The following is a 21,064-nucleotide window of genomic DNA, read 5'->3' as shown; positions in this document are numbered from 1 at the left end:
AAGCGCGCATGCGCACAACCCACTCCCGTCACCCGCACGCGGGCGCCTCCCTCTCGCGCCTCTTTCCCCGCCCGGCCGCGCTTGGTCTGTTTCACTGGAAACAGTGTCCGGGTAGAAACAAACCCCGCTGCACAAGAGGCCCCCCGCCCGCCTGACTCTCTCCTTATCGCGCCTACCTGCTTGAAGCCCTCAGGCCCCGCCCGCTCTCTCGAGTTTGTCAGGCTCGCGTAGCTGGGGTAGGACCAGAAACGACTTGGGTGTGTGTGGAGGGCTGGGGGGGGGGGCCTGTCTAAAGGGGAGGGCGCGGGGGGACCCTTTAGGGCGACGCACCCCGCGCGGCAGATGGAAGGTAAAGCTATCCTAGAGCCCGCCGTCGCTGATTCGTCTCCAGCACGAGGGTAATGTAAGATGGGGCGAAGGAGCATTGGGGAGCCCGGGGAAGGGAGTTGGTGCTTGCGGTAAGCGCAGGCTGCGAGGGTGGGGATGAGTTTGTGGGGAAAGGAAGGGCGCGGGAGACCCTAGGGCCCTAGGTGCTGAACAGGGTTACAACAGTTACCTGTGCCTTTAATAGCAGCTTCCCCATGATAAATCTGCCAGGTGCAGCTTCTCTTAAGAAGGGAGAGGAAATCCCGCGGGAAGGCTCTGGTTGCATGGATTTTCACAAAGCAACCCGGGGCAGGGTTCTTTTTAATGGCGTAGGTGGACCCGGGGGTAGGTGGCAACCCTGGGGTGAAAGCAAGAGGTAGAAAGAAGCCAGGAGGGGGCGCTTATGGGTTCCCTGCTTATGAGTTCCCTGCTGACTTCCAGCGCTGCTCCTCTGAGGAGGAGGAAAGGGTTGGAAGCATGACCTTGGCTGGCTCAAAAACTGACGCTACATGCCCTTCACTTTGGGGACGGACCTAAGCAGCCGTGGGGTCTGGGGCTTGCATCTGGGAAGCCTGAACTCAAATCCCACCTTGGGTACGCTGCATATCTCTGTATTTCAAACCCTCTGCCTTAAAAATAAAGTAAAAGATGATACCACTGATTCAGACAATTATGGGTGGAAAATGTGTACCTGCTGCCATATCATAGCTGTGGTTGGGGAGTGTGTGGTGTTGCACATGTGTATTACATTTTTTACATGTTTTACACCGCCCGCCCCCGCCCCGCAACTTGTGAAAGAACCTGTACAGGGCTGCTGGAAGATAAACTTGATAAAGATGATAAGCATTCAAATTTATTTGGCACTTTTAAAATGTATCAATATTTATTTGATATCTCACCTTTTTTCATCATGGAACCCAAGGCAGTATGCATGTGGCTCCCAAGTAGTTACTCATCCAAGCCCCAACCTGCTTTGCTTCAGGAAGGTGGTGGCCTCACATGCCTTGAGGCCACACCCTGATACCTGACTGACAATTGCTGCCCCACAATTGCACATACTTTTCTTTCTGTGCATAGCCATATATTACAGCAGAGTTGTCCCATCGTATTTCTTAGTTCACTGGGGGTATTTATATTCAATATTTGTATACTGCCTTCCATATATAATAATGTTGTGCACAAGAATACAAGAAGATTTGTGGGGGGAAATCAGCAGTTGCTAGGTGGGTAGTTAAAATAATTCAAGTGGTATTAGTATCCAGCAAAGGCTTCCAAGAACGTATATCTCCCCCCCTCCACGAACAAGATTTAGGCTGTTATGTATTACATTTCAAGCAAAACATTTCAGAATGATTGTTGATTGATCTTGTATTCACTTTAGGTGGCAGTTATCTGAGCGCTAAAATATGGCTGGACAAATATCAGAATCTGATCAGATAAAGCAGGTAAATGCTGTAGCTCTAAAGGATGCTTTTAAAATGTCGGTGTACCTAACACTTTGGCAATTTGTGTGGTTTTAATAGCCGTATGTAATAATGTATTTATCAGTACAGAGCTGATGCTCATTATATGTTACGTTAAATTCGTTTCCCTCAGATGCATGTTGCCCCTGCCTATCCCTTGTGTGCTAATTCTTCAAGTAAAGTAGGGAACCTTTTGGGCTCCACAGGCTAGATTTTTATCAGGATCGGCCTGTCAGACCAAATTTGACAGGTGGTTATGACTATCCAACTGTCAGTCACATGATATCATTATGCCAGCAAATGATTGACAGCCCTTGTACACCTGTCTGAATCCCTTGCACCTACTGCCAGAGGCGTAGGAAGCCTCTTGGGTGTTGCCACGCCGAGGCACCTCCTGGGGGCGGGGCAACCTGGCGCATGCATCGTGACGTCACAACGCATGCATCAGGACAGACTGCGCATGCGTGGAAATCCGCGCATGTTCAGTCCATCCCGCCGGCGCTGCTACTCCAGCGGCAACCCGCCAAGCGAGCGCCGGCTCCTGGGGCTTCCCCCTCCGAGCAGCACGGGGGGGGGAGCCCCAGGAGCTGGCGCTCGCTTGCCGGGGAGCAGCAGCGCCGGCTGAGATGGACTACGCAGTCCATCCTGCCGGCGCTGCTGCTCCAGCGGCAATCCGCCGAGCGAGCGCCGGCTCCTGGGGCTTCCCCATCGCGATCGCACGGGGCAGCCCCATAGCGGCACCGGCGGGCGGACCCTGGACAGGATTGTGGGTCGCCAGCGGGGTGGGGCTGCCCCAAGTGTCACCCCCCCTCCCCTGGAACCCGGGGCATACTGCCCCCCCCCTCGTGACGCCCGTGCCTACTGCTGCTGTGGGGAAAGTGGGAATAAAGTTCTGGTGCTTTGCCAAGTAGCAGAATGTGCTTGGGAACCCTGCTGGCTTCTTTTTCTCCCTTATAAAGTGGGGACAAGACCAGATGCTTTCTCTCTCCCCTTAACTCCTGTTGGAGACAAGAGAGATAGCTCCACCCTGTGGAGGAAGGGAAAGAAAGAAAGGCTTTTCCAAGTCTTGCCCCTTCCTCCATTAAGTTCCCCAATATCAGGGACTCGAAGCGGGAGGGGGCAGATGGGGAAAAGGCTTTGCGAGCCTCCCCCTCTTCCCACTTTTAAGTTTCCAGCATTGGGGACTTGAAGGAGAAGATGAGGAGACTTGTGAAGGCTTTTTCCAGATCTCTCCCTTCTTTGTGTCCAGTGTCAGGAACATAATGGAAAAGGGTGGAGACTTGAAAAAAGTTTTAAGATGGCCTTTTAGCAAATAGTAGCTTATGAGCTGTCTTAATGCCTTTGCAAAAGCCTTTTTGAAGTATCTCCCATGCATGAGCTGCTACAAAAGGTGCTTTTGCACAGGGCTTGAATCACCATTCATCTGATGAGTAAGGATTAAATCCTTGTGCCTTGGCTGTGCAAACGTGTTCCTTGCCAGAAATACTACCAAGCAGCCAATGCAGAATTAAACCTGGTTCTCATTCTCATCAGCTGATATCACCAGTGATGTCAACTAATGGTCAGATGTACATGGTGTGAAAAAAAGGCATCCCAGGCCACAATTGGATCACAGAGAAAGATTCCCCACCCCTGAAATAAAAGATATGCCTAGTTCTGAAGATCTCTCTTGATTTATTAACAGTTCAAGGAATTTCTTGGGACATACAACAAATTGACAGAAACCTGCTTCCTGGATTGTGTGAAAGATTTCACCAGCCGAGAAGTCAAGCCAGAAGAGGTATGCAGCTATTCTATGCCCTTTGGGCTTGTACCTGGTAGAACTTCAGTGTAAATTTGCACGTTAATCAAGAAAGCTAGCTAAACCAAACATTTCGAAAGAGATGTAGCTCTTCTGTTCATGTGGCTCTCAGGTCAGATATTAATTGGATCGAATAACAATAAAAGGGCCCTGCTGGATCAGTCCAAGGGTCCATGATATTCACTTACACAGCTCCCTTATTTGTTAAGTGCTACAGTGAATGACAAAAAAAGATTCAAAAGATCGAAACCCTACAAAATTGTTAATGGCACATTGTCATCAAACACTGGAAGGCAAGGCAAAGAAAGCAGTGAACGACAGAGACAGATAAACATTATATATTTCTCTAATGTGGGTTGTCTGTTTCGAAACTGAGGTAACGTTGTGTTAAAATTCCAGCTCAGTGGTAAACTAAAGAGGGAAGCTTTGGCAAAGTGGTACATATTTGTGTTCAGTTTCCCCATTTCCCCAGAGAAGCAGTGTATTTATTATACATTTTCATTATGTTAGTAGTATGTTTTAAAATTGCCATGGGAAGATAACTTCATATAGGGTAATGTTCAAATGTGAAAACATTTATAGTGAAGACGCAAATGATTTTAAAATATTTTCCATGTTCAAATTACTGATATCCTTTTTTAATGTGAGTGACTACAGGGTTCTTCCCATCTGTCCCTTCTTGATATAGATGACTTGCTCAGAGCACTGCTTACAGAAGTATTTAAAAATGACCCAGAGGATATCTATGAGGTTTCAGGAGTACCACATTCAGCAGAATGAAGCGCTGGCTGCCAAAGCAGGACTTCTTGGCCAGCCTCGCTAAAAGGCAGGGGCTGCCTTTGTGAAGGAGTGCCAACGTTGATTGCATTGCACACAAAGGTGCATTGGTCTCCACCGCTGCTGTGGCAACATCCAACAGCTGGGAACAGAAGCCCTCAGGAAACAACTGAACTGTGGAAACCACCAGGAGCTGCAGTTGGGGTTGGCAGTGGCTGCAGAGCTGATGGAGTCTGTTCCGAGATTGTCTTCTATTGTGCATTGAAATAATGTTGATACCACCTTTTTTTCTGGAGGCTTACAGATTTGCTTCTGACCGTCACTAGGTTAAAGATGGGGAGGGAACAACCGCATTTTAGTTTTTGTTGTTTCTTATACAATGACTTAATTTTTAAAACACAAGCGTGTCGTCCAAAAATTATATCCCAAAGTGTCTAAAGCAAGGTTTATTTTTTATTTAATCAAAGTAAAATAAATTGAAATTACTGTTTTCGCCGAGAGTCTTTTGAAATGAAGTCTCATAGGCTGTCATAAGGTCCTGCCTTAAGAGTAGCCCCTTGTGCGATGCCACATTCTCATTCAACGGTAGGATCCTGGTTACTCATGGCTGTCTCAAGCCGCTAGCAGAGGGGGAAAAACATGTCAATGGCATGGGTACTTATGTGCTTAAACTTTTGAGTTCCGAAACTTTTAAAATGTTATCGTTTCCCTCCCAAGGACAGATTTATTTCCTTCGATTATTATCTTTCTTCTCACCTTTGCAGCCCCAAGGTGCTGGTACATTTTGTCTTTTAGCTTATGGGTGATGTTGGACCATTCACAGTAGACTAATGGAAGCAATCTACTTTGATTTAAGCAAGAAGTTCAACATGGACAACATCCTAATTTATTTAAAGTTGTGGTAGTGTGGGCCCAGTGAATGACTTGGGAACATCGGAAGCTGCAACACTGCTGAAGCTAAGCAAGTGTGCACCTGCTTAGAACCTCAAAAGAGTAGGATTTTAATATTAAAAAATAAGTAAATTGCAGTGCAAAGTATGGGCAAAGTTCAGTTCTGAATAGCACAATACAGTGGTACCTCGGTTTACGAACTTAATCCGTTCCGGAAGTCCGTTCTTAAACCAAAACCATTCTTAAACCGAGGCACGCTTTCCCTAATGAGGCCTCCCGCCACTGGTGTCCTTCCACCATTCGGATTCCGTTCTTAGACCGAGGTAAAGTTCGTAAACTGGGACACTAACGGTTTTGCAGAATTTGTAAACTGAATAGTTCGTAAACACGGCTGTTCTTAAACCGAGGTATCTGTACTAGTTTTAGCACACAATGCACTAAAACAGCATTTTTGAACACTTGCCACAGTGCAGAGAATGGTAAGTCCCATTGCATTTCTCCAGAAGCTGAGCCAAGGCCTTGCTACTGGGTATGAGTCCCTTCCTGCCAAATTCTTTTTTAAAATAAAAAAATAAAAAAGCTGAGCCTTTAATGAGCTGCCTGCCTATGGTAATAATTAAACAAGTCCCAGCGTGGCAACATGCAGAAATCTCAAGGTTCTGTACAAACCACGAATGGAAAATTCTCTTATGTCTGAACACAGTTCCGGTTAGACAGTGCCTCCTGTACAACATTCACCTGTGTTTCAAAAGTTAACAAAATCTACCTACCTGCACTGCGTATGGAATGTTGTGCAGAAGCATCTCAAATATATGGGGGGGTAGAGTCTGCTTCAAGACGTGCATTAGCTGGTTTGGATGTGTGCACACGGCAATGGCATTGGCAAGGTGTTCGATGCTCTTCTTGTGCTCTCCTATAAATAATAATAATAATAATAATAATAATAATAATAATTTATTATTTATACCCCGCCCATCTGGCCGGGTCTCCCCAGCCACTCTGGGCGGCCTCCAACAAATACCAAAATACAGTACAAAGTCACAAATTAAAAACTTCCCTAAACAGGGCTGCCTTCAGGTATTTTCTAAATGACAGGTAGTTGTTTATTTCTCTGACCCCTGATGGGAGGGCTTTCCACAGGGTGGGCGCCACTACCGAGAAGGCCCTCTGTCTGGTTCCCTGTAGCTTTGCTTCTCGCGGTGAGGGAACCGCCAGAAGGCCCTTGGCACTGGACCTCAGTGTCGGGGCTGAATGATGGGGGTGGAGACGCTCCTTCAGGTATACAGGACCGAGGCCGTTTAGGGCTTTAAAGGTCAGCACCAACACTTTGAATTGTGCTCGGAAACGTACTGGGAGCCAATGCAGATCTCTCAGGACCGGTGTTATGTGGTCCCGGCGGCCACTCCCAGTCACCAGTCTAGCTGCCGCATTCTGGATTAATTGCAGTTTCCGGGTCACCTTCAAAGGTAGCCCCACGTAGAGCGCATTGATTCAGATTCCTAAAACTCAGGTCTTTGTGATCCCTGGAACTACAGTAAGCATTTGCGCTCCGTGTTAACGTGAACCTCATAGTGCTCCCACAAGCTCAGCTACTAATTGTAGCTGTCTGAACCTCTCAAATACTCTGAGGCACAAGACGCCGCCGTCTACCCTCCTCTGCTCCCTTCATCCACCCCATCTACTATGGGACAAAAACATCTTCCCACATAGGGTTGCCATGTTTCAAAAAGCGAGAATCCGGACACAAAAGTTGTTGAGCTGTGAGACATTTAAGCGATTTTCGTTCGGATGCTGTTTGTGAAGGCTAAATCCCGGCTATGTCCGGGAAATTCCGGAGGTATGGCTGCCCTATTCCTACATATTGTAGCAGGTGAAAGGATCAGTGGAAGGACAAATCACCCTCTTTTTGCTCAGGATTTTAAAAAATTGCACCAATTTCAGTCAAGGCTTTACTCCAAATATCAGTAACATTGGATGCAACCCATAAGTGGCGGAGGTCATCGGAAATCAAGATTGTCCCAAACTATCTATTATATGTAATTGGAGTCTGCCCTTCACCAAGCAGTCCCAGGATGGATTACATAAATGCAACAAATAAAGGCATTGTCTTTTCTGTAATTCAGAGCTACTTCTTAAGGGAAAGGTCAATTCTCTCGGTTGTGAATTCATGTACATTTAAAATATTTATTCTGTACTGTCAAGCCTTGAGGGGAAACCAGTGACATCGTAGAAAATCTCTTTTGCTTCAGTTTTCAGGAACAGAAACTTTCAATTCAGCTTTGTATGGGTAATACATTCCACAAGATACCTTTCGCAAACAGCAACAGCAGACAGCTATGAATTGGCCTGAAGTACGTTAAAATGATCAGGCTCATCTGTGTTAATGGTCTAAACCACTGAGCCTTTTGGGCTTGCTGATTAGAAGGTCGGCAGTTCAAATCCACGTGACAGAGTGGGCTCCTGTTGCTCTGTCCCAGCTTCTGCCAACCTAGCAGTTTGAAAGCACACCAGTGCAAGTAGATAAATAGGTACCGCTGTGGCGGGAAGGTAAACAGCGTTTCTGTGCACTCTGGCACCCGTCACGGTGTCCCATTGTGCCAGAAGCTGTTTAGTCATGTTGGCCACATGACCTGGAAAGCTGTCTGCGGACAAACGCCGGCTCCCTTGGCCTGAAACAAGATGTGTAGCACCCCATAGTCGCCTTTGACTGGACTTAACCATCCAGGAGTCCTTTACCTTTACATTTTTTTTACTACTGCCTACCTACCGTAAGTGGCAATAGAAATGGATAATTTTTAAGCAATTTATAGTCTCTGTGTGTCTATGTATATATGCATATTCCACAAAAGCCAGTTCCTCTTCTTACCTCTTGCCAGCCACGCCTGTCCCAACTGTATCTCTTCCAGAAAGAACTCTTGTAGCTTTGCAGTATCTTTCATCTCGCGTAACTAAGGGTGTCACAAACGTATATTCAGCTTAACAAAATGGAGCACTGGCTAATGAGAATGAAGGTTGTAATGTAAAACAAAACAAAAATGTCTTTTTCTAAGATTAAGTGTTGGGTGCTGGGAATCATTTCTGCAGAAGTCCCTATTTTTCTAAGTACGTAAACCCACTGAGTGTAACAGGGCTTCAGTCTTGGAAGACTCCATGTGCACTGGCATGTAAACAGCCTGTGCAGTTGCAGAACTATTTCCAGATTATTCAACCAATATTTCAACATTCAGCAAAATTAATATCATTTCTTGAAACTCTGTCATATGAAACTGAAATATCTACAGGACCAGCCACCATTACAGAAGCACTGCTGCTAGAAGCACTTGCCATGTATGTGTGATGTGGCCTTCAGAGATGAATACAATTCCCACCCCTGATTTGGAGAATGGGTCAGAATTGGAATTATTTTTAGCTGCGTAAGACTTTCATTCTTAGCTGAAGGATCACAACTAATCTGCATGTTCATTACTTGCATGTCATTGTCAACTAAAACTACAGTGTAAGCCTATGCAAGTCTAATCAGAAGGAAAACCCTCCCTTAATTCAGGGAGACTTATTCCTAGGTGTGCAGCCTTAATGTATTTCATGGACCTAAGGGTAATCTATTCCAACCCCCTGCAATGCAGGAATCTTTTGCCCAACATGGGACTTGAACCCATAACCTTGAGATTACAAGTATCATGCTCTACTGACTGAGCTATCTTTACCCAGTACGTTCTATTACATTTCTATTCCAAGGGGCGGAAATCCATCTCGCCGCAACTGGGAAGCGACAGGCGAGGCGGGTAGGAGCTTGGAGGGTTTTTTTGCAAGAGTTGTGGTGAGGCCAGGAGAGGAACGGCTCCAGAAGTATTCCCCCCCCCTGCACACACCCCTTCTGGCCATTTGGACATGCACGTTGCATGCTATGCACTCCCTTGGGAAACATTATGCACTCCCTTGGGGAACATTTCCTAAAAATGGTCAACAACTTTGGGGGTCCCCCGCCTAAAAAAGGTTGACAATTATGGGAAATGGGGGGGCCCCCCGCCGGAGGGATCTTTGCACCACGGCGCCGGATATGCTTAAGACAGCCATGTCCACAGGAGTGAAATAGAAGCACAATTTTGTGCATTCCTTCAGCATCCGAGAGGAAAAACAACTTCATTCCTCAAAAAAAAGCAAACAAACACCAACAATGGTCGTCAGCCCCACAAAAAAACACACAATGAAGTTCCACAAACACTCAATTTTTGTTTTGTTTTTGACGGCCGGGGGGGGTGTATCTGAGGGTGCCGTGGTGCCCACAGGTGGTATGTTGGGGAACCCAAACATAATTTTTCACCTCTGCATCATGCTCTTTTGCCTTTTCACGCTCTTTTCTTCTTTCTGTAAGAGTAACATGGAATAGTCAGTATCCACAATTAACAGCCCGGAGCTGTGACATGTTTAAACTCGATTAGCGCCATTGTGGCTGCTGCCTGCCTGCCAACCACTGCAAACGTTAAAGCTGCAGTGTTGTTAACCTTCTAGGACAATTATGTGTGCCTTCACTGTAACATACTGCTGACCAACAAAGCAATATGCAAAAGCCAACAGACAAACACGGTAATGAAAGCCCAATATAAAATACACAAAACCGTGAAAGACACTACAATATGAACTACGAGAATATTATGAAAATATTTAAACTAGAAATTATTTATATCAACAAATAGACTGAAATCACATAAAACATGTATGCAAATATCTACTCGAACGCATGATCTATGGCTTATTATCCAAATGATCAGCTCTGAAGGTGCAGAGTTCGATGTGCAATATTTATATACTGTAAAGTGATAGTGCAAAGTCTCTCAGGCGTCCTCGTCTGTCCTCCGATGGGTGGCTAGCTTGTTGTCCCCCGTTTCACGGGTACGGTTTCATCAAGGAACAGACTTCATCAAGAGGTATACAAGATTAACCCTGACTAAACAACTCCAACACTTCAATGGTTCATTTCACTAGCAAAGGCTTTACAACCTATTATTAATTATTAATTATTATTATTATTATTATTATTATTATTATTATTAGAATTTATATACCGCCCTATACCCGGAGGTCCAGGGTATGCAGACATGTCCAGGAAAATGCTTTAAAAAATATGCCCTCCCCCCAAAGTTCAATAACTTTGACAAAGAGAGAGAGAGAGAAGGAGAGAGAAACCAAAGCTCAACAATTTTGCCCGGATTTTCACTTTTGGGAATATGGCAACCCCATGAGCAGACCTCTGTTCCCCTCACAGAACTACAGTTCCCAGAGTTCCCTGGGGAAATATATTGGTTGCTAAATACATATATTGCTAAATACATAAATACATAAATACAGAACTGTAGGTCTGTGAAGGGAATGTGGGTGTTCTAACAAATGTCAGCACCCTTAACAAACTACAGCTCCCAGAATTATTATTTTTTTGGCAGCGTGAGCCCTTTTAAAATGTGTTGGGGAGGTGGGAGTATGGAGCTGTTCTTGCTCTTATTTTCATTATGTATTTTGTGTTTTTATATTGTGAGCTGCTCTGAGACCTGCAGGTATACAAATTTAATCAATCAATCAATTAATTATTAAATTATAGTAATAATAACAAAAGTCATGACTGCTTAAAGCAGTATCACAGGGCTTTAAATGTGTGGTGTGGATTTGGCCGCTGCCTCTCAGCCTAACCTACCTTACGGGGTGTTCTGTAAATTACTATTATTATTTGTGAACTCTTGTTAGCCCTTGTATCTTGCCTGATGCTGGCACAGAGACGATTTTCAATGTCTGTACGTGGACTTTTCCTATGTAGCCTATATATTTCAATCCCGCTGATGCTTCATTATTAAAATTTTAAAAACTGAGATCTCTGACAAATCAATAAAAAGTGTGTGTGTGTCTCTCTGTGTGTGGGGGGGGAATACTTTAAAAACATTCCATATATATATATATAAACTTCCACCAACCATATTAATCAGGCAGGGATGGGGAAAGGAGTACGCCTTCCACCTCAAACTCCTTGGAGGAAAAGGTGTGCTAGGAAATGGAGCCGTAGGACTACCTCGCAGGGAGGGTTTTTTCAAAAAAAATGGTTGATTAAGAACAGGCATACCGGTAGGCAACCTCGGCCCTCCTCCAGATGTTTTGGGACTACAACTCCCATGACCCCTAGCTAACAGGACCAGTGGTCAGGGATGATGGGAATTGTAGTCTCAAAACATCAGGAGGGCCGAGGTTGCCTATGCCTGATTAAGACGGTTGCCTAAACGGGACAGGAAGGCTATCTCCCTAAGGCCCAATGCCTTCGCAAGCCGAATTCTCTCCCGAGTCCTCTGGACTACAACTCCCACCCTCCTCCTCCGCTGGCCACGCCGGCTGGGGCTGATGGGAGTTGTAGTCCGGCAGCCTCTTTGCCGGGGATGGGCCTAGTTCCCGGTCGCGGCTCCTCCTCCTCCTCCCCTCTTTCCCCTGAGGCGAAGGCGAGGCCTCCCCCGCCACTCACTCTCCCTCAGCCTCCGCTTGAAGTCGGGCGCGCTGCGCCGCCGGTGGTCGAAGTAGAGGCAGTAGCCCAGCACGGCCAGGCCGCAGGCGCCCGCCACGAGCCACGGCAGCGCCCGCCACGCCCAGCGCTCCATGGCCGCCCAGGCGCCCGTTGCCGACCACAGGGGAGTGAGGGAAGGAGGGAGGCGAGGCGGCGGCTTCGGCGTTGGCGCTTCTCTCTCTTATTCTCTCACACAATTAAGTCTCCTCAGTAGCTTTAAGCCTTAAGTATAGAAAGCGGTTGGTATATAAAGGAAAGGTGAATAATGGTAATAGCCTTGGGTGATTGATTGATTGATTGATTGGCATTTATGTCCCACCTTCCCTCCAGTCCTGCCCCATTTTACCTTCACAACAACCCTGTGAGGTAGGTCAGGCTGAGAAACTGACCTGCCCAAGGTGGCTGAGTGGGGATTTTGAACCCCGGCCTCGCAGGTCTCGGTCTGCAACTTCTGACCACTAAACTGCACAGGATGCTCCTTGTGAAAAATACATTCTCGTTTTTCCTTTCAGTTTATTAATTATGGCATTCATAACCTACCTCCCCCACCCCCCATCTGAGCTCAAGGCACTTCACTTAATTTCCCACAACAACCCTGTGAGGCAGGGCCGGATTTAGGTTTGATGAGGCCCCAAGCTACTGAAGGTAATGGGGCCCTTTATATGTCCAGCTGTCCTTTGTCAACAACAGATGGTTGCTGTTTTTTGTGTTGAACATACGCTATATGGTAATTTATGGACCTAATGCAGTGATGGCCAAACTTGGCCCTCCAGCTGTTTTGGGACTACAACTCCTATCATCCCTAGCTAACAGGACCAGTGGTCAGGGATGATGGGAATTGTAGTCCCAAAACAGCTGGAGGGCCAAGTTTGGCCATCACTGACCTAATAGGTATGTATCTAAAGGCATTTGCACATTTTGACATGCAACCAGTCCATGCATAATGTAGGCACCATATACAGTGGACGTTCGGGTTGCGAACGTGATCCATGCGGGAGGCACGTTCGCAACCCGCAGTGCCACTTCTGAGCATGTGCGGGTTGCGATTCGGCGCTTTTACGCATGCGCAAAGCATATTGGTTGAATAATCTGGAAATAGTTCCGGTATTTCCAGGTTCGGCGCGGTGCGCAACCGGAAATCACAGAACCCGAAGTGGCCGTAACCTGAGGTATGACTATATAGAAATAAGCAAACCAATGATATTTTAGGGTGCAGGATAGCAGGCAAGGCCCATGATTTATTTACATCACAACACTAAACACCGTTGCTGTATGTAGGTTTTATTTTTTGTTTACCACCTTATATTTTGGAAATGCACATCCAGGTTTTTTTTCCTTTAATTTTTTTTGAGGGGCCCAAGAGATTGGGGCCCTGAGCTATAGCTTGTTTAGCTTAAATGTAAATCCGGCACTGGTGGTAGGCTTGGCTGTGACAGGCTCCCATCACCAGTGAGCTTTGTGGGATACAATTTGAACCCTGGACTCTCTCCTAGGTCCCAGACCAGCACTCTAGAACCGCTGCACACCACCAATGGCTCTCAACATGTGGGGCACAACTTTTCCCCCTTTGCACCCCACAAATTATTATTTTTCTGGAGCCACCACTGATTTGACAAACTGTTGGAAGCAGTGACTGAATTTCTGGCTGGGGGACAGGAGGAGGAGGGAAGTGTCAGAACAGGAAGGGAAGCAAGCGTATAAAATATTTTAACATTTCATTTTGGTTTGTGCTTCTGGAAGGTGGGGGCTTCTGATGGGCTGGTAGGCCCCTGCACCCTTGCCAAAGTAAATGGAGCCTCCAGGGGCAGAGGCAGTATACCACTGACTACCAGGGGCTGGGGTAGGGAGAGGAAAGGCAGCACCCACACCACAGGGCTCTCTGGAGACAATCTGGTGCAAGGATGCTTGGACGGACGGATTCTCCAGGTGCACAATCCTTTTAGTCCCAATATGGAATTTTAAGCGCTTTGTGAGTGACAAGATAGTATTTAGGCACCGCTGCAGAACTAAACCACCACCTTGCAGAGATGGGGTTGCCAAGAGGGGCACCTTTGCTCCATGAAGTTCAAAGCAGCTTCATCTTTATCCCTCATGAACCTAGCGAAGTCAAAAGAGCAAGCATTTCACTCGCTTTTGCCTTCATGTTCTCTCTCTGGGCTTCCTGGAAGATTCCAGCTGGAATTAAGCACTTGGGGCCACTCTCCACATTGTGTTTGATGGATGCAGGTTGCTCTCTGGCCTATGCCTCCCTAATTGTCTATCAGTGACTAAACTGAAGTGGGGATCCTGACAGGATGGGTGCTGTAACCTGCTGCTTCCTGGATCTGGTTATTTGTTGCACAGGCTGTTCCAAGTTGCATTGCACTCTCCCCCTAAAGTATCCAAAGTATAGTACCCAGTATAGGAAAAGTTCTGGATCCCACCTTGCCAAAGGAGTCTCGGGTGGCCTCCGTGACACAAGTGCCTCTTGCTTCTATACCAGCTGCAGCCATTCCTGGACAGCGAAAGCTTGGCCAGTTATTGAAGCCCAGGTCGCTTCTCAATTTGACAGCTGTCATGTGCTCTACGTGAATGTGAAAGCAGGGTGCTAACAGGCCGGCAGCCCAGGTATGTTTGACACTAATTCTGAATCATCTGCTATGTCACAGAGACCAATTTAAGGTACTCACTTTAATGCAGCTTGGGACCCAGCTATGTGCTGTGCAAAGTAGTTTTTGTCTGTGCTGAATATTCTGAATTTTAAACCATGTTTTACTTCTGGTATACTGAGTTGTACTCTTTACTTGGCTTGCTTTAACCTACCTGGGAAGGAGGGCAGGATAAAAATCTTTTAAACAAGGTTTCTGCCCAACACCTTCTCACTCCAACTTGGGAGTTTTTAACTGCATACTTTGGGTCCTTAATATTATACCCAGTGTTTTTTCCCTTCCTTCCCCATTTTATTTAACACTGATCCTGAAAAGTAGTTTTAAATTATTTTGTAGCTTACTATGGTTTTGGGCTATTCAGCTAGGCCTGTTTTTCTTAAAAAGCCAGTTTCAGAAGCACAAAATTACAGCATTTTAAAAATATATTTATATAGCTACCCTGCTTTATCTAGTCCCACAACTGGAGCTTTGTTCAACATCTAATAGTTTTGAGAAGCAAATTTTGGTAGAGTAGTACCATCCTAGGGATGCAGGTGGTGCTGTGGTCTAAACCAGAGTCTAGGGCTTGCCAATCAGAAGGTCGATGGGATGAGCTCCCGTTGCTCGGTCCCAGCTCCTGCCCACCTAGCAGTTCGAAAGCACGTCAAAGTGCAAGTAGATAAATAGGTACCGCTCTGGCGGGAAGGTAAACGGCGTTTCCATGCGCTGCTCTGGTTTGCCAGAAGCGGCTTAGTCATGCTGGCCACATGACCCGGAAGCTGTACGCCGGCTCCCCCGGCCAATAAATATGATAATGCTAGAAAGATGGAACATGTGCTGCCAGCAAAGATAATGGTACAACCCAAGCAACAAAATGCTGAAGATAATACAAACAATTATAACCTAGATGGTGTACATTATCAAATATATAAGAGAAAGACAAATCCTGACACAATGTCTCAGAAATTATCATCAATACAGGCAACAAGAATATATCACTGAAGAAGCCCGAAATTGCCAAGGGAGTGTGCTATCCACCAAGCCCAATAAACGGGCCCCAATGGGGGCGTAGTGGTCTTGTAACTGGTCAGACTGCAAGGGCGAAACAGGTGCAGAACGCTGGCACCCTGTCATTTTCATCAGCATCCCTCGGTCGTTGCAAACAACGACGAACTTACCCGTTGTTGGAATCTTCATGAACTTATCTGCAAACATCAAGAAAACCAAAAACAGAAGCAAGCACTTGAAAAATCTAGTGAGATGAGCGCCGCAACCCCAGAGCCATCTGTGGCTGGACCTAATGGTCAGGGGTCCCTTTACCTTTAGTACCATCCTATTAAAGCTGTTCACCCAGCTTTGGATAAACCACACACATTAGTAGCAATCCCCAGAGAGGATAAACCTTTTCAGCCTTTTTAGTTGGACTACAACTGTTCAGTTTTACACAACTTCTTTTACCCAGCTTCATTTTCATGTTATTTTCACAATAGCTAAAGTCAATCTCTTGTTGAGTGTTCTAATGAATTGCTATAATCCAAAGTGGTCGCCAGCACTTTAAAGCATTTTGCAATTAAAATGCATCTAACTGGCTCAGGGTATCCGATAAAGCAGGCTTCCTCAACCTCGGCCCTCCAGATGTTTTGAGACTACAATTCCCAGCATCCCTGACCACTGGTCCTGCTAGCTAGGGATCATGGGAATTGTACGCCAAAAACATCTGGAGACCGAGGTTGAGGAAGCCTGCGATAAAGGATAAATATTTGAGAATGTGTCTGTTTCTTGGCCATTGAAGAACAGGGTATTAATTTTACAACAAAGTAAAATTGTTTTAGGCTCAGATTAATAGTTGCTGAAAGCAATATTAAGCATGATTACATCTGACCAAGTTTTTATCATAATGATAACTTCTTTTATTATTAAAATATATGATCCAAGTTTGCTTTGAAGAATCTTTACAGCACATTATGAAGCCATTATCTATTTTTTGGACATGATGGCAGTTTTACAAAATCAGTTAAAAATAAAATAAAGCCTATGTTTAAAAACATAACCTTTATTAATGCTCTTCATTGAGCTTCATTTGTATCATACATTGAAATAACTCTGCTTAAGAAAAAGACAGAAAAAGTGCATTTTTACAAGAGTACTTTTTCCTTTTGTTCTCTGTGAAAATGGAAGGAACTGGAATCATAAGTTGAGAAACTGATAAAATGGAACTGCAAGAGACACCAGGCTTTAGCTACAATGACCCTTTCACTGGAGTCTCTCACTCAAGACCCTCAGGTTTTGTGAACCTTTAATGTCCTGACAGTCTAGAGAATCTGAGTTATAACTCTACAGCATATTAACATGGAAAAGGCAGAAAACCCCTTTTCAATGTACAAAGGTGAATTTAAAAAAATTGATTAAAAAATCACTTTATACACAATGTATATGCAAACTGTCTTAAATACATGATTTTGGGAAAGTTATTTACAAACTGTTTTCAGTCTGTGGGACAATCCACAGCCGAAACAGTCATTTTAACTCTTCTCAATTATGCTCGTCAACTTTGGCAGATAGAAAACTGATTTCAACAGTACAGCAAAGAAGAGTGTGACAAAAGCATTGTAAGGGTAACCAAAGATTTGTTCCTCAAAAGTAACAGAAGTACTAGGATTGCCAAAGTTTTCAAGACAGAACAAAATAAAAAATAAAAAAAATCCTTCCAGTGAGACCAACTAAGTTTGTTCTTGGTATGAGCTTTCGTGTGCATGCACTCTTCTTCAGATACACTGAAACAGAAGTCACCAGACCTTTATATATAGTGAGAGAGGGGTATTACTCAGAAGGGTGGTGGGAATGGGTGATTGGCTGATAGGTGTGGAAAACCTGTTGATGAGTAACAGGCCAAACCCTACGCCAAAGGATAAATGGACATAAATCTGATATCAGGAATCACAAGACAGAGAAACCAGTAGAACACTTCAGTCTCCCAGGACATTCTATACAAGATCTCAAAGTAGCTGTCTTACTACAAAGGAATTTCAAAAATAGACTGGAAAGAGAAGTTGCTGAATTGCAACTAATTACCAAACTTAAAACCATGGAGAGACCTGGTCTGAACAAAGACATCTCATTATACATGACAAAGCTATCTTTAGCCATCTCACCCCTTGCCTTTTCCTGTAAGACCAATTGCAGTCGTTAACAGTCGTCAACAGGAATTCCACACCTATCAGCCAATCACCCATTCCCACCACCCTTCTGAGTAATAGCCCTCCCCACTATATATAAGGGTCTGGTGACTTCTGTTTCAGTGTATCTGAAGAAGTGTGCATGCACACGAAAGCTCATACCAAGAACAAACTTAGTTGGTCTCTAAGGTGCTACTGGAAGGAATTTTTTTCTTTTTTCTTTTGTTTTGACTATGGCAGACCAACACGGCTACCTACCTGTAACTTTTCAAGACAGGATAAGAGTTTAATCCAGATGCCAGATTATAGTTTTACACTGTGGAAGATTGAACAGACAAAACCACTTCACATACAGGTATGGTACATGAAGCCACCTGTATATGATTTTAAGTGACAGGTATATTTTATTGAAAGAGTGAACCTAACTTAGACTTTTTCTCCCCAATTTTATTAATATTTTTTAAAAAATACATAAAAATACAACATCCAATGTCTGAATAAATATATTTAACAAGTTGCAAGATACCTTATTTTACACAAAAAAATTCAGCTTTAGAAATCTTGTTAAATAACTTCATTGTTATATATTTTATTTTTTGCCTTTTTGTAACAAAATAAAAACTCTGAAATTACATAGAAAAAAAGACAAAATACTTTTGTCAAGGGATAAGATAGTCCACTGAAAACCTATTCACGATTCCACTGTAAACATTAAACATTAAAATATTTGCATAATCGTGTGCTCAAAAATCCTATAAAAAGTGGAAGACTCATTACAACGGTAGTTTCCAGTCAACTACGCTTCCTTTCACAATTTATTTTGTCCGATTTACACCTTTAAAATTGGGAACATTGCTGAATACACACTTTGGCAGGTCTGTACAGCAAGTGCTTCTCCAAAAAGGAAAGAAGGGGGGGCTCTCACTCAGGATTAAGATACAGCTTGGTGAAAAAGTGCAGCAAAAATTCCATTTTCTGATTAACCTATTTTGATGACTGTTTGGTGCACTTGCTCCTTTTTTAAAAAAGAATTTAATAGCATTCAAATGCTTCACTGGCTATCCAAGTTTCCAAATTTGATTAAGTGCCCTTTTCTGTTTTAACCAAAACAAAAAAAACAAAACAAAAAATAAGCACAAAGACAGATGTGTCCAAGTGCACCCACAAACCTTCAGTTGCCAATTAGCTTAATTAATATCCACAATAAAGTTTTTTTAAAAAAATAGTAATTAATAATAATCCACAATGACAAGATGGAGGGAGGGGTATGTGGAGAAGAGACAGACACAGTCCAGCAGTGGAAGAGTATACAGAATATACTTGGCAATGTCAAACCAGCTGAGTGCTTTCTATGGTATTTCGGGATTTCTGTCCATGACAGCGACTTGCTGCACAAGGCAGAGGAGACCAGTATCACCTGCATTCAACAGCAAGCACGTTCTGTGGAGGAGAGGAGGACGAAGGGCTCATTCCAGTGTCTGAAGAGGCAGAGGACATGGAAGCTCCTGTGTGAGACACTGTTAAAAAAAGAATAATACAAAAAGCATTAATGCACCCTTCTACCAATATACGAAGTTGATCACTGCGCCTTTGCTGAACCATTAAGATCATAGAATCATCAAGTTGGAAGAGATCCCCAGGGTCATCCAGTCCAACCCGCTTGCAATGCAGGAATCTCAGCTAAAACATCCATGACAGATGGCCACCCAACCCCTACTTAAAAGCCTCCAAGGAAGGGGAGTTCACCACCTTCCAAGGGAGACCGTTCCACTGTTGAACAGCTTGGACTGTCAGAGTTCTTCCTGATGTTTAGCCGGAACTCCTTTCTTGTAATTTGAAGCCATTAGTTCAAGTCCTAATTTCCAGAGCAGGAGAAAACAAGCTATCCCTCAGAAGTCACTCATTTGAACACTGCAAGGTGCTGCCAACTCCTAAACCGGCTTTTCTCACTGTTAATTGGAATCTAGGCCTGTTAATGCTGAATCACTAATAGGAGATGTGGGGAACCCATTTGGCCTTCCAGCTGTGGACTCCCAAACTCCCATCAGCCCCAACCAGTATTGCCAACGGACAGTAGTGGATGTTGTTTTCCAACATCATCTGGGAGACTGCAGGACCCTCTGCTCTAAAGCAAACCCCCAAACTATGACAAACTATGTTGTGCCAAATGGGGCACACACGCAGAGCAGGGGCTGGAAACAACCTTGTGGACAAAAAAGTCAAGAAATATCCAAAACTCCACATGGAAGAAAAAGTTAAGAGGGTACAAATATGCTGTGCTACAAGAGGTGGGGTGCCACCTGCCCATTTTGGCTTTTCAGCCCCAACTTCCCCAGAGCAGCCACCCACATCACCCAAAAAGCAGCTCCCGTGAGGTGTCAAGGGTGCTGCCAGCCTCTTTGTGCTCAGATCTTAAGAGCACATCCAGTTCAGCCACTTCACACATTTCAGTTTCATCCCTCCTTGTTGCAGACGGTATGTCATTTTTTAAAAAAATTAAAAAAGGCCTTGGTCACAATTCTACAATTAAAATGTTATATAAACACTCTAAACATGGAGAGCGCGCATGACAATGTCTGGAAAGAGAAGCTGCACAAGCCTTCTGACAACACCACTCACCCAAAAGCTTGTATGTCTGACAAAGACTGAACTTGCCTTCTCTGTCTTTCTTTTTAAATCGTTTTCTTCTCCTGTCTATGGTGGCTACTTCAGACTTCAGAGACATGTAGTATTTTCTGATTTCCTGCAATTTTTCTTGTAGGAAAGAGATCCTCTCTGCACTGCTCATGTTGTCCAATTCATCTTTGGAAATAAAATAATTGAAAAGGCTTTGAAGATCCAGAAGAAACATCCATGTACTGTTGTTGTAACCCTGTTTCCCACCCAAATTATCTACTGTACAAAAAAAGAAAGACAAAAGCACTTACTGAGTTGGACACTCCACTTATACACCCTTGGAGAAATGTTTTGATGGTTCTTGTCCCTCTGCTTGTCCTTATCCCCATCTTTGATATTGGGGGACAATACTCTAGCTGGCGACCTAGTGAGCTTCTGCGGCTTGGATAGACCGATGTGTTTTACTGGAGTACATTTGCTTGAGCTATCCAGTGCAGGAAGATCTTCGCTATCACTGCTTTGTCCTGCAACATGACACAGTATTTTGGGTTGCCCCATTCCTACACAGCACTCTTTTAGACAAACAGGATTATGCATTCAATATGTGACCATTAGCATCTATATACCACATTTCAATAGTTCAAAAGTGCTTCAATACATTATTTCAATAATCTTTACAAAGGCTCTGCAGAAAGGGGGTGGGGAGGCGAACACAAGAGAAGTCCACCAGCAACACAGCCTGGAAGGCAGGGTATAAATAATAAAACTATTACAGTATTATTAATTAATTAATTAATTAATTAGGACGAACA

The 21,064-nt window shown here is 44.4% G+C and overlaps 3 protein-coding genes across 9 annotated transcripts in view; 1 reads left to right on the top strand and 2 right to left on the bottom strand.

Annotated features, from left to right (window-relative positions):
* The first annotated feature begins 151 nt into the window (after nt 1-151).
* On the top strand, nt 152-4,897 carry TIMM9 (translocase of inner mitochondrial membrane 9). 4 transcript variants are annotated; one of them, XM_033170839.1, is made up of 4 exons: nt 152-236; nt 1,748-1,811; nt 3,514-3,609; nt 4,319-4,897. In XM_033170839.1, exons 2-4 carry the CDS (start codon nt 1,773-1,775, stop codon nt 4,451-4,453), a joined length of 270 nt encoding a protein of 89 aa, XP_033026730.1. In that variant the 5' UTR covers nt 152-236; nt 1,748-1,772; the 3' UTR covers nt 4,454-4,897. The 4 variants fall into 4 exon arrangements, with proteins under 4 accessions (XP_033026730.1, XP_033026644.1, XP_033026807.1 ...); XM_033170753.1 differs by lacking the exon at nt 152-236 and adding an exon at nt 292-398; XM_033170916.1 differs by lacking the exon at nt 152-236 and adding an exon at nt 320-403.
* TOMM20L (translocase of outer mitochondrial membrane 20 like) lies at nt 4,841-11,944 on the bottom strand. Its single transcript, XM_033170636.1, has 5 exons — nt 11,795-11,944; nt 9,620-9,663; nt 8,165-8,246; nt 6,069-6,211; nt 4,841-5,027 (listed from the first exon to the last, which is right to left on the bottom strand). The coding sequence occupies exons 1-5, from the start codon at nt 11,925-11,927 to the stop codon at nt 4,983-4,985; spliced, it is 447 nt and encodes a 148-aa protein (XP_033026527.1). The 5' UTR covers nt 11,928-11,944; the 3' UTR covers nt 4,841-4,982.
* Nucleotides 11,945-17,901: 5,957 nt separating this feature from the next.
* Nucleotides 17,902-21,064, bottom strand: part of ARID4A (AT-rich interaction domain 4A) — a 39,833-nt gene continuing 36,670 nt past the window's right edge. For 3 of the 4 annotated variants that reach the window (XM_033170195.1, XM_033170425.1, XM_033170351.1), the window contains 3 exons: nt 20,564-20,776; nt 20,256-20,438; nt 17,902-19,153 (listed from right to left, as the gene is read on the bottom strand). In XM_033170195.1, the coding sequence (XP_033026086.1) occupies nt 19,050-19,153; nt 20,256-20,438; nt 20,564-20,776 (500 nt within the window). In that variant the 3' untranslated portion in view covers nt 17,902-19,049. The remainder of the gene's footprint in view (nt 19,154-20,255; nt 20,439-20,563; nt 20,777-21,064) is intronic. The other variant, XM_033170281.1, reaches the window with a different exon arrangement.

The sequence above is a fragment of the Lacerta agilis genome, chromosome 1 (assembly GCF_009819535.1).
Source record: "Lacerta agilis isolate rLacAgi1 chromosome 1, rLacAgi1.pri, whole genome shotgun sequence".
Taxonomy (NCBI): Eukaryota; Metazoa; Chordata; class Lepidosauria; order Squamata; family Lacertidae; genus Lacerta; species Lacerta agilis.
Note: the sequence above shows the minus strand (reverse complement) of the source record. Positions and strands in the feature narration are given on the sequence as shown.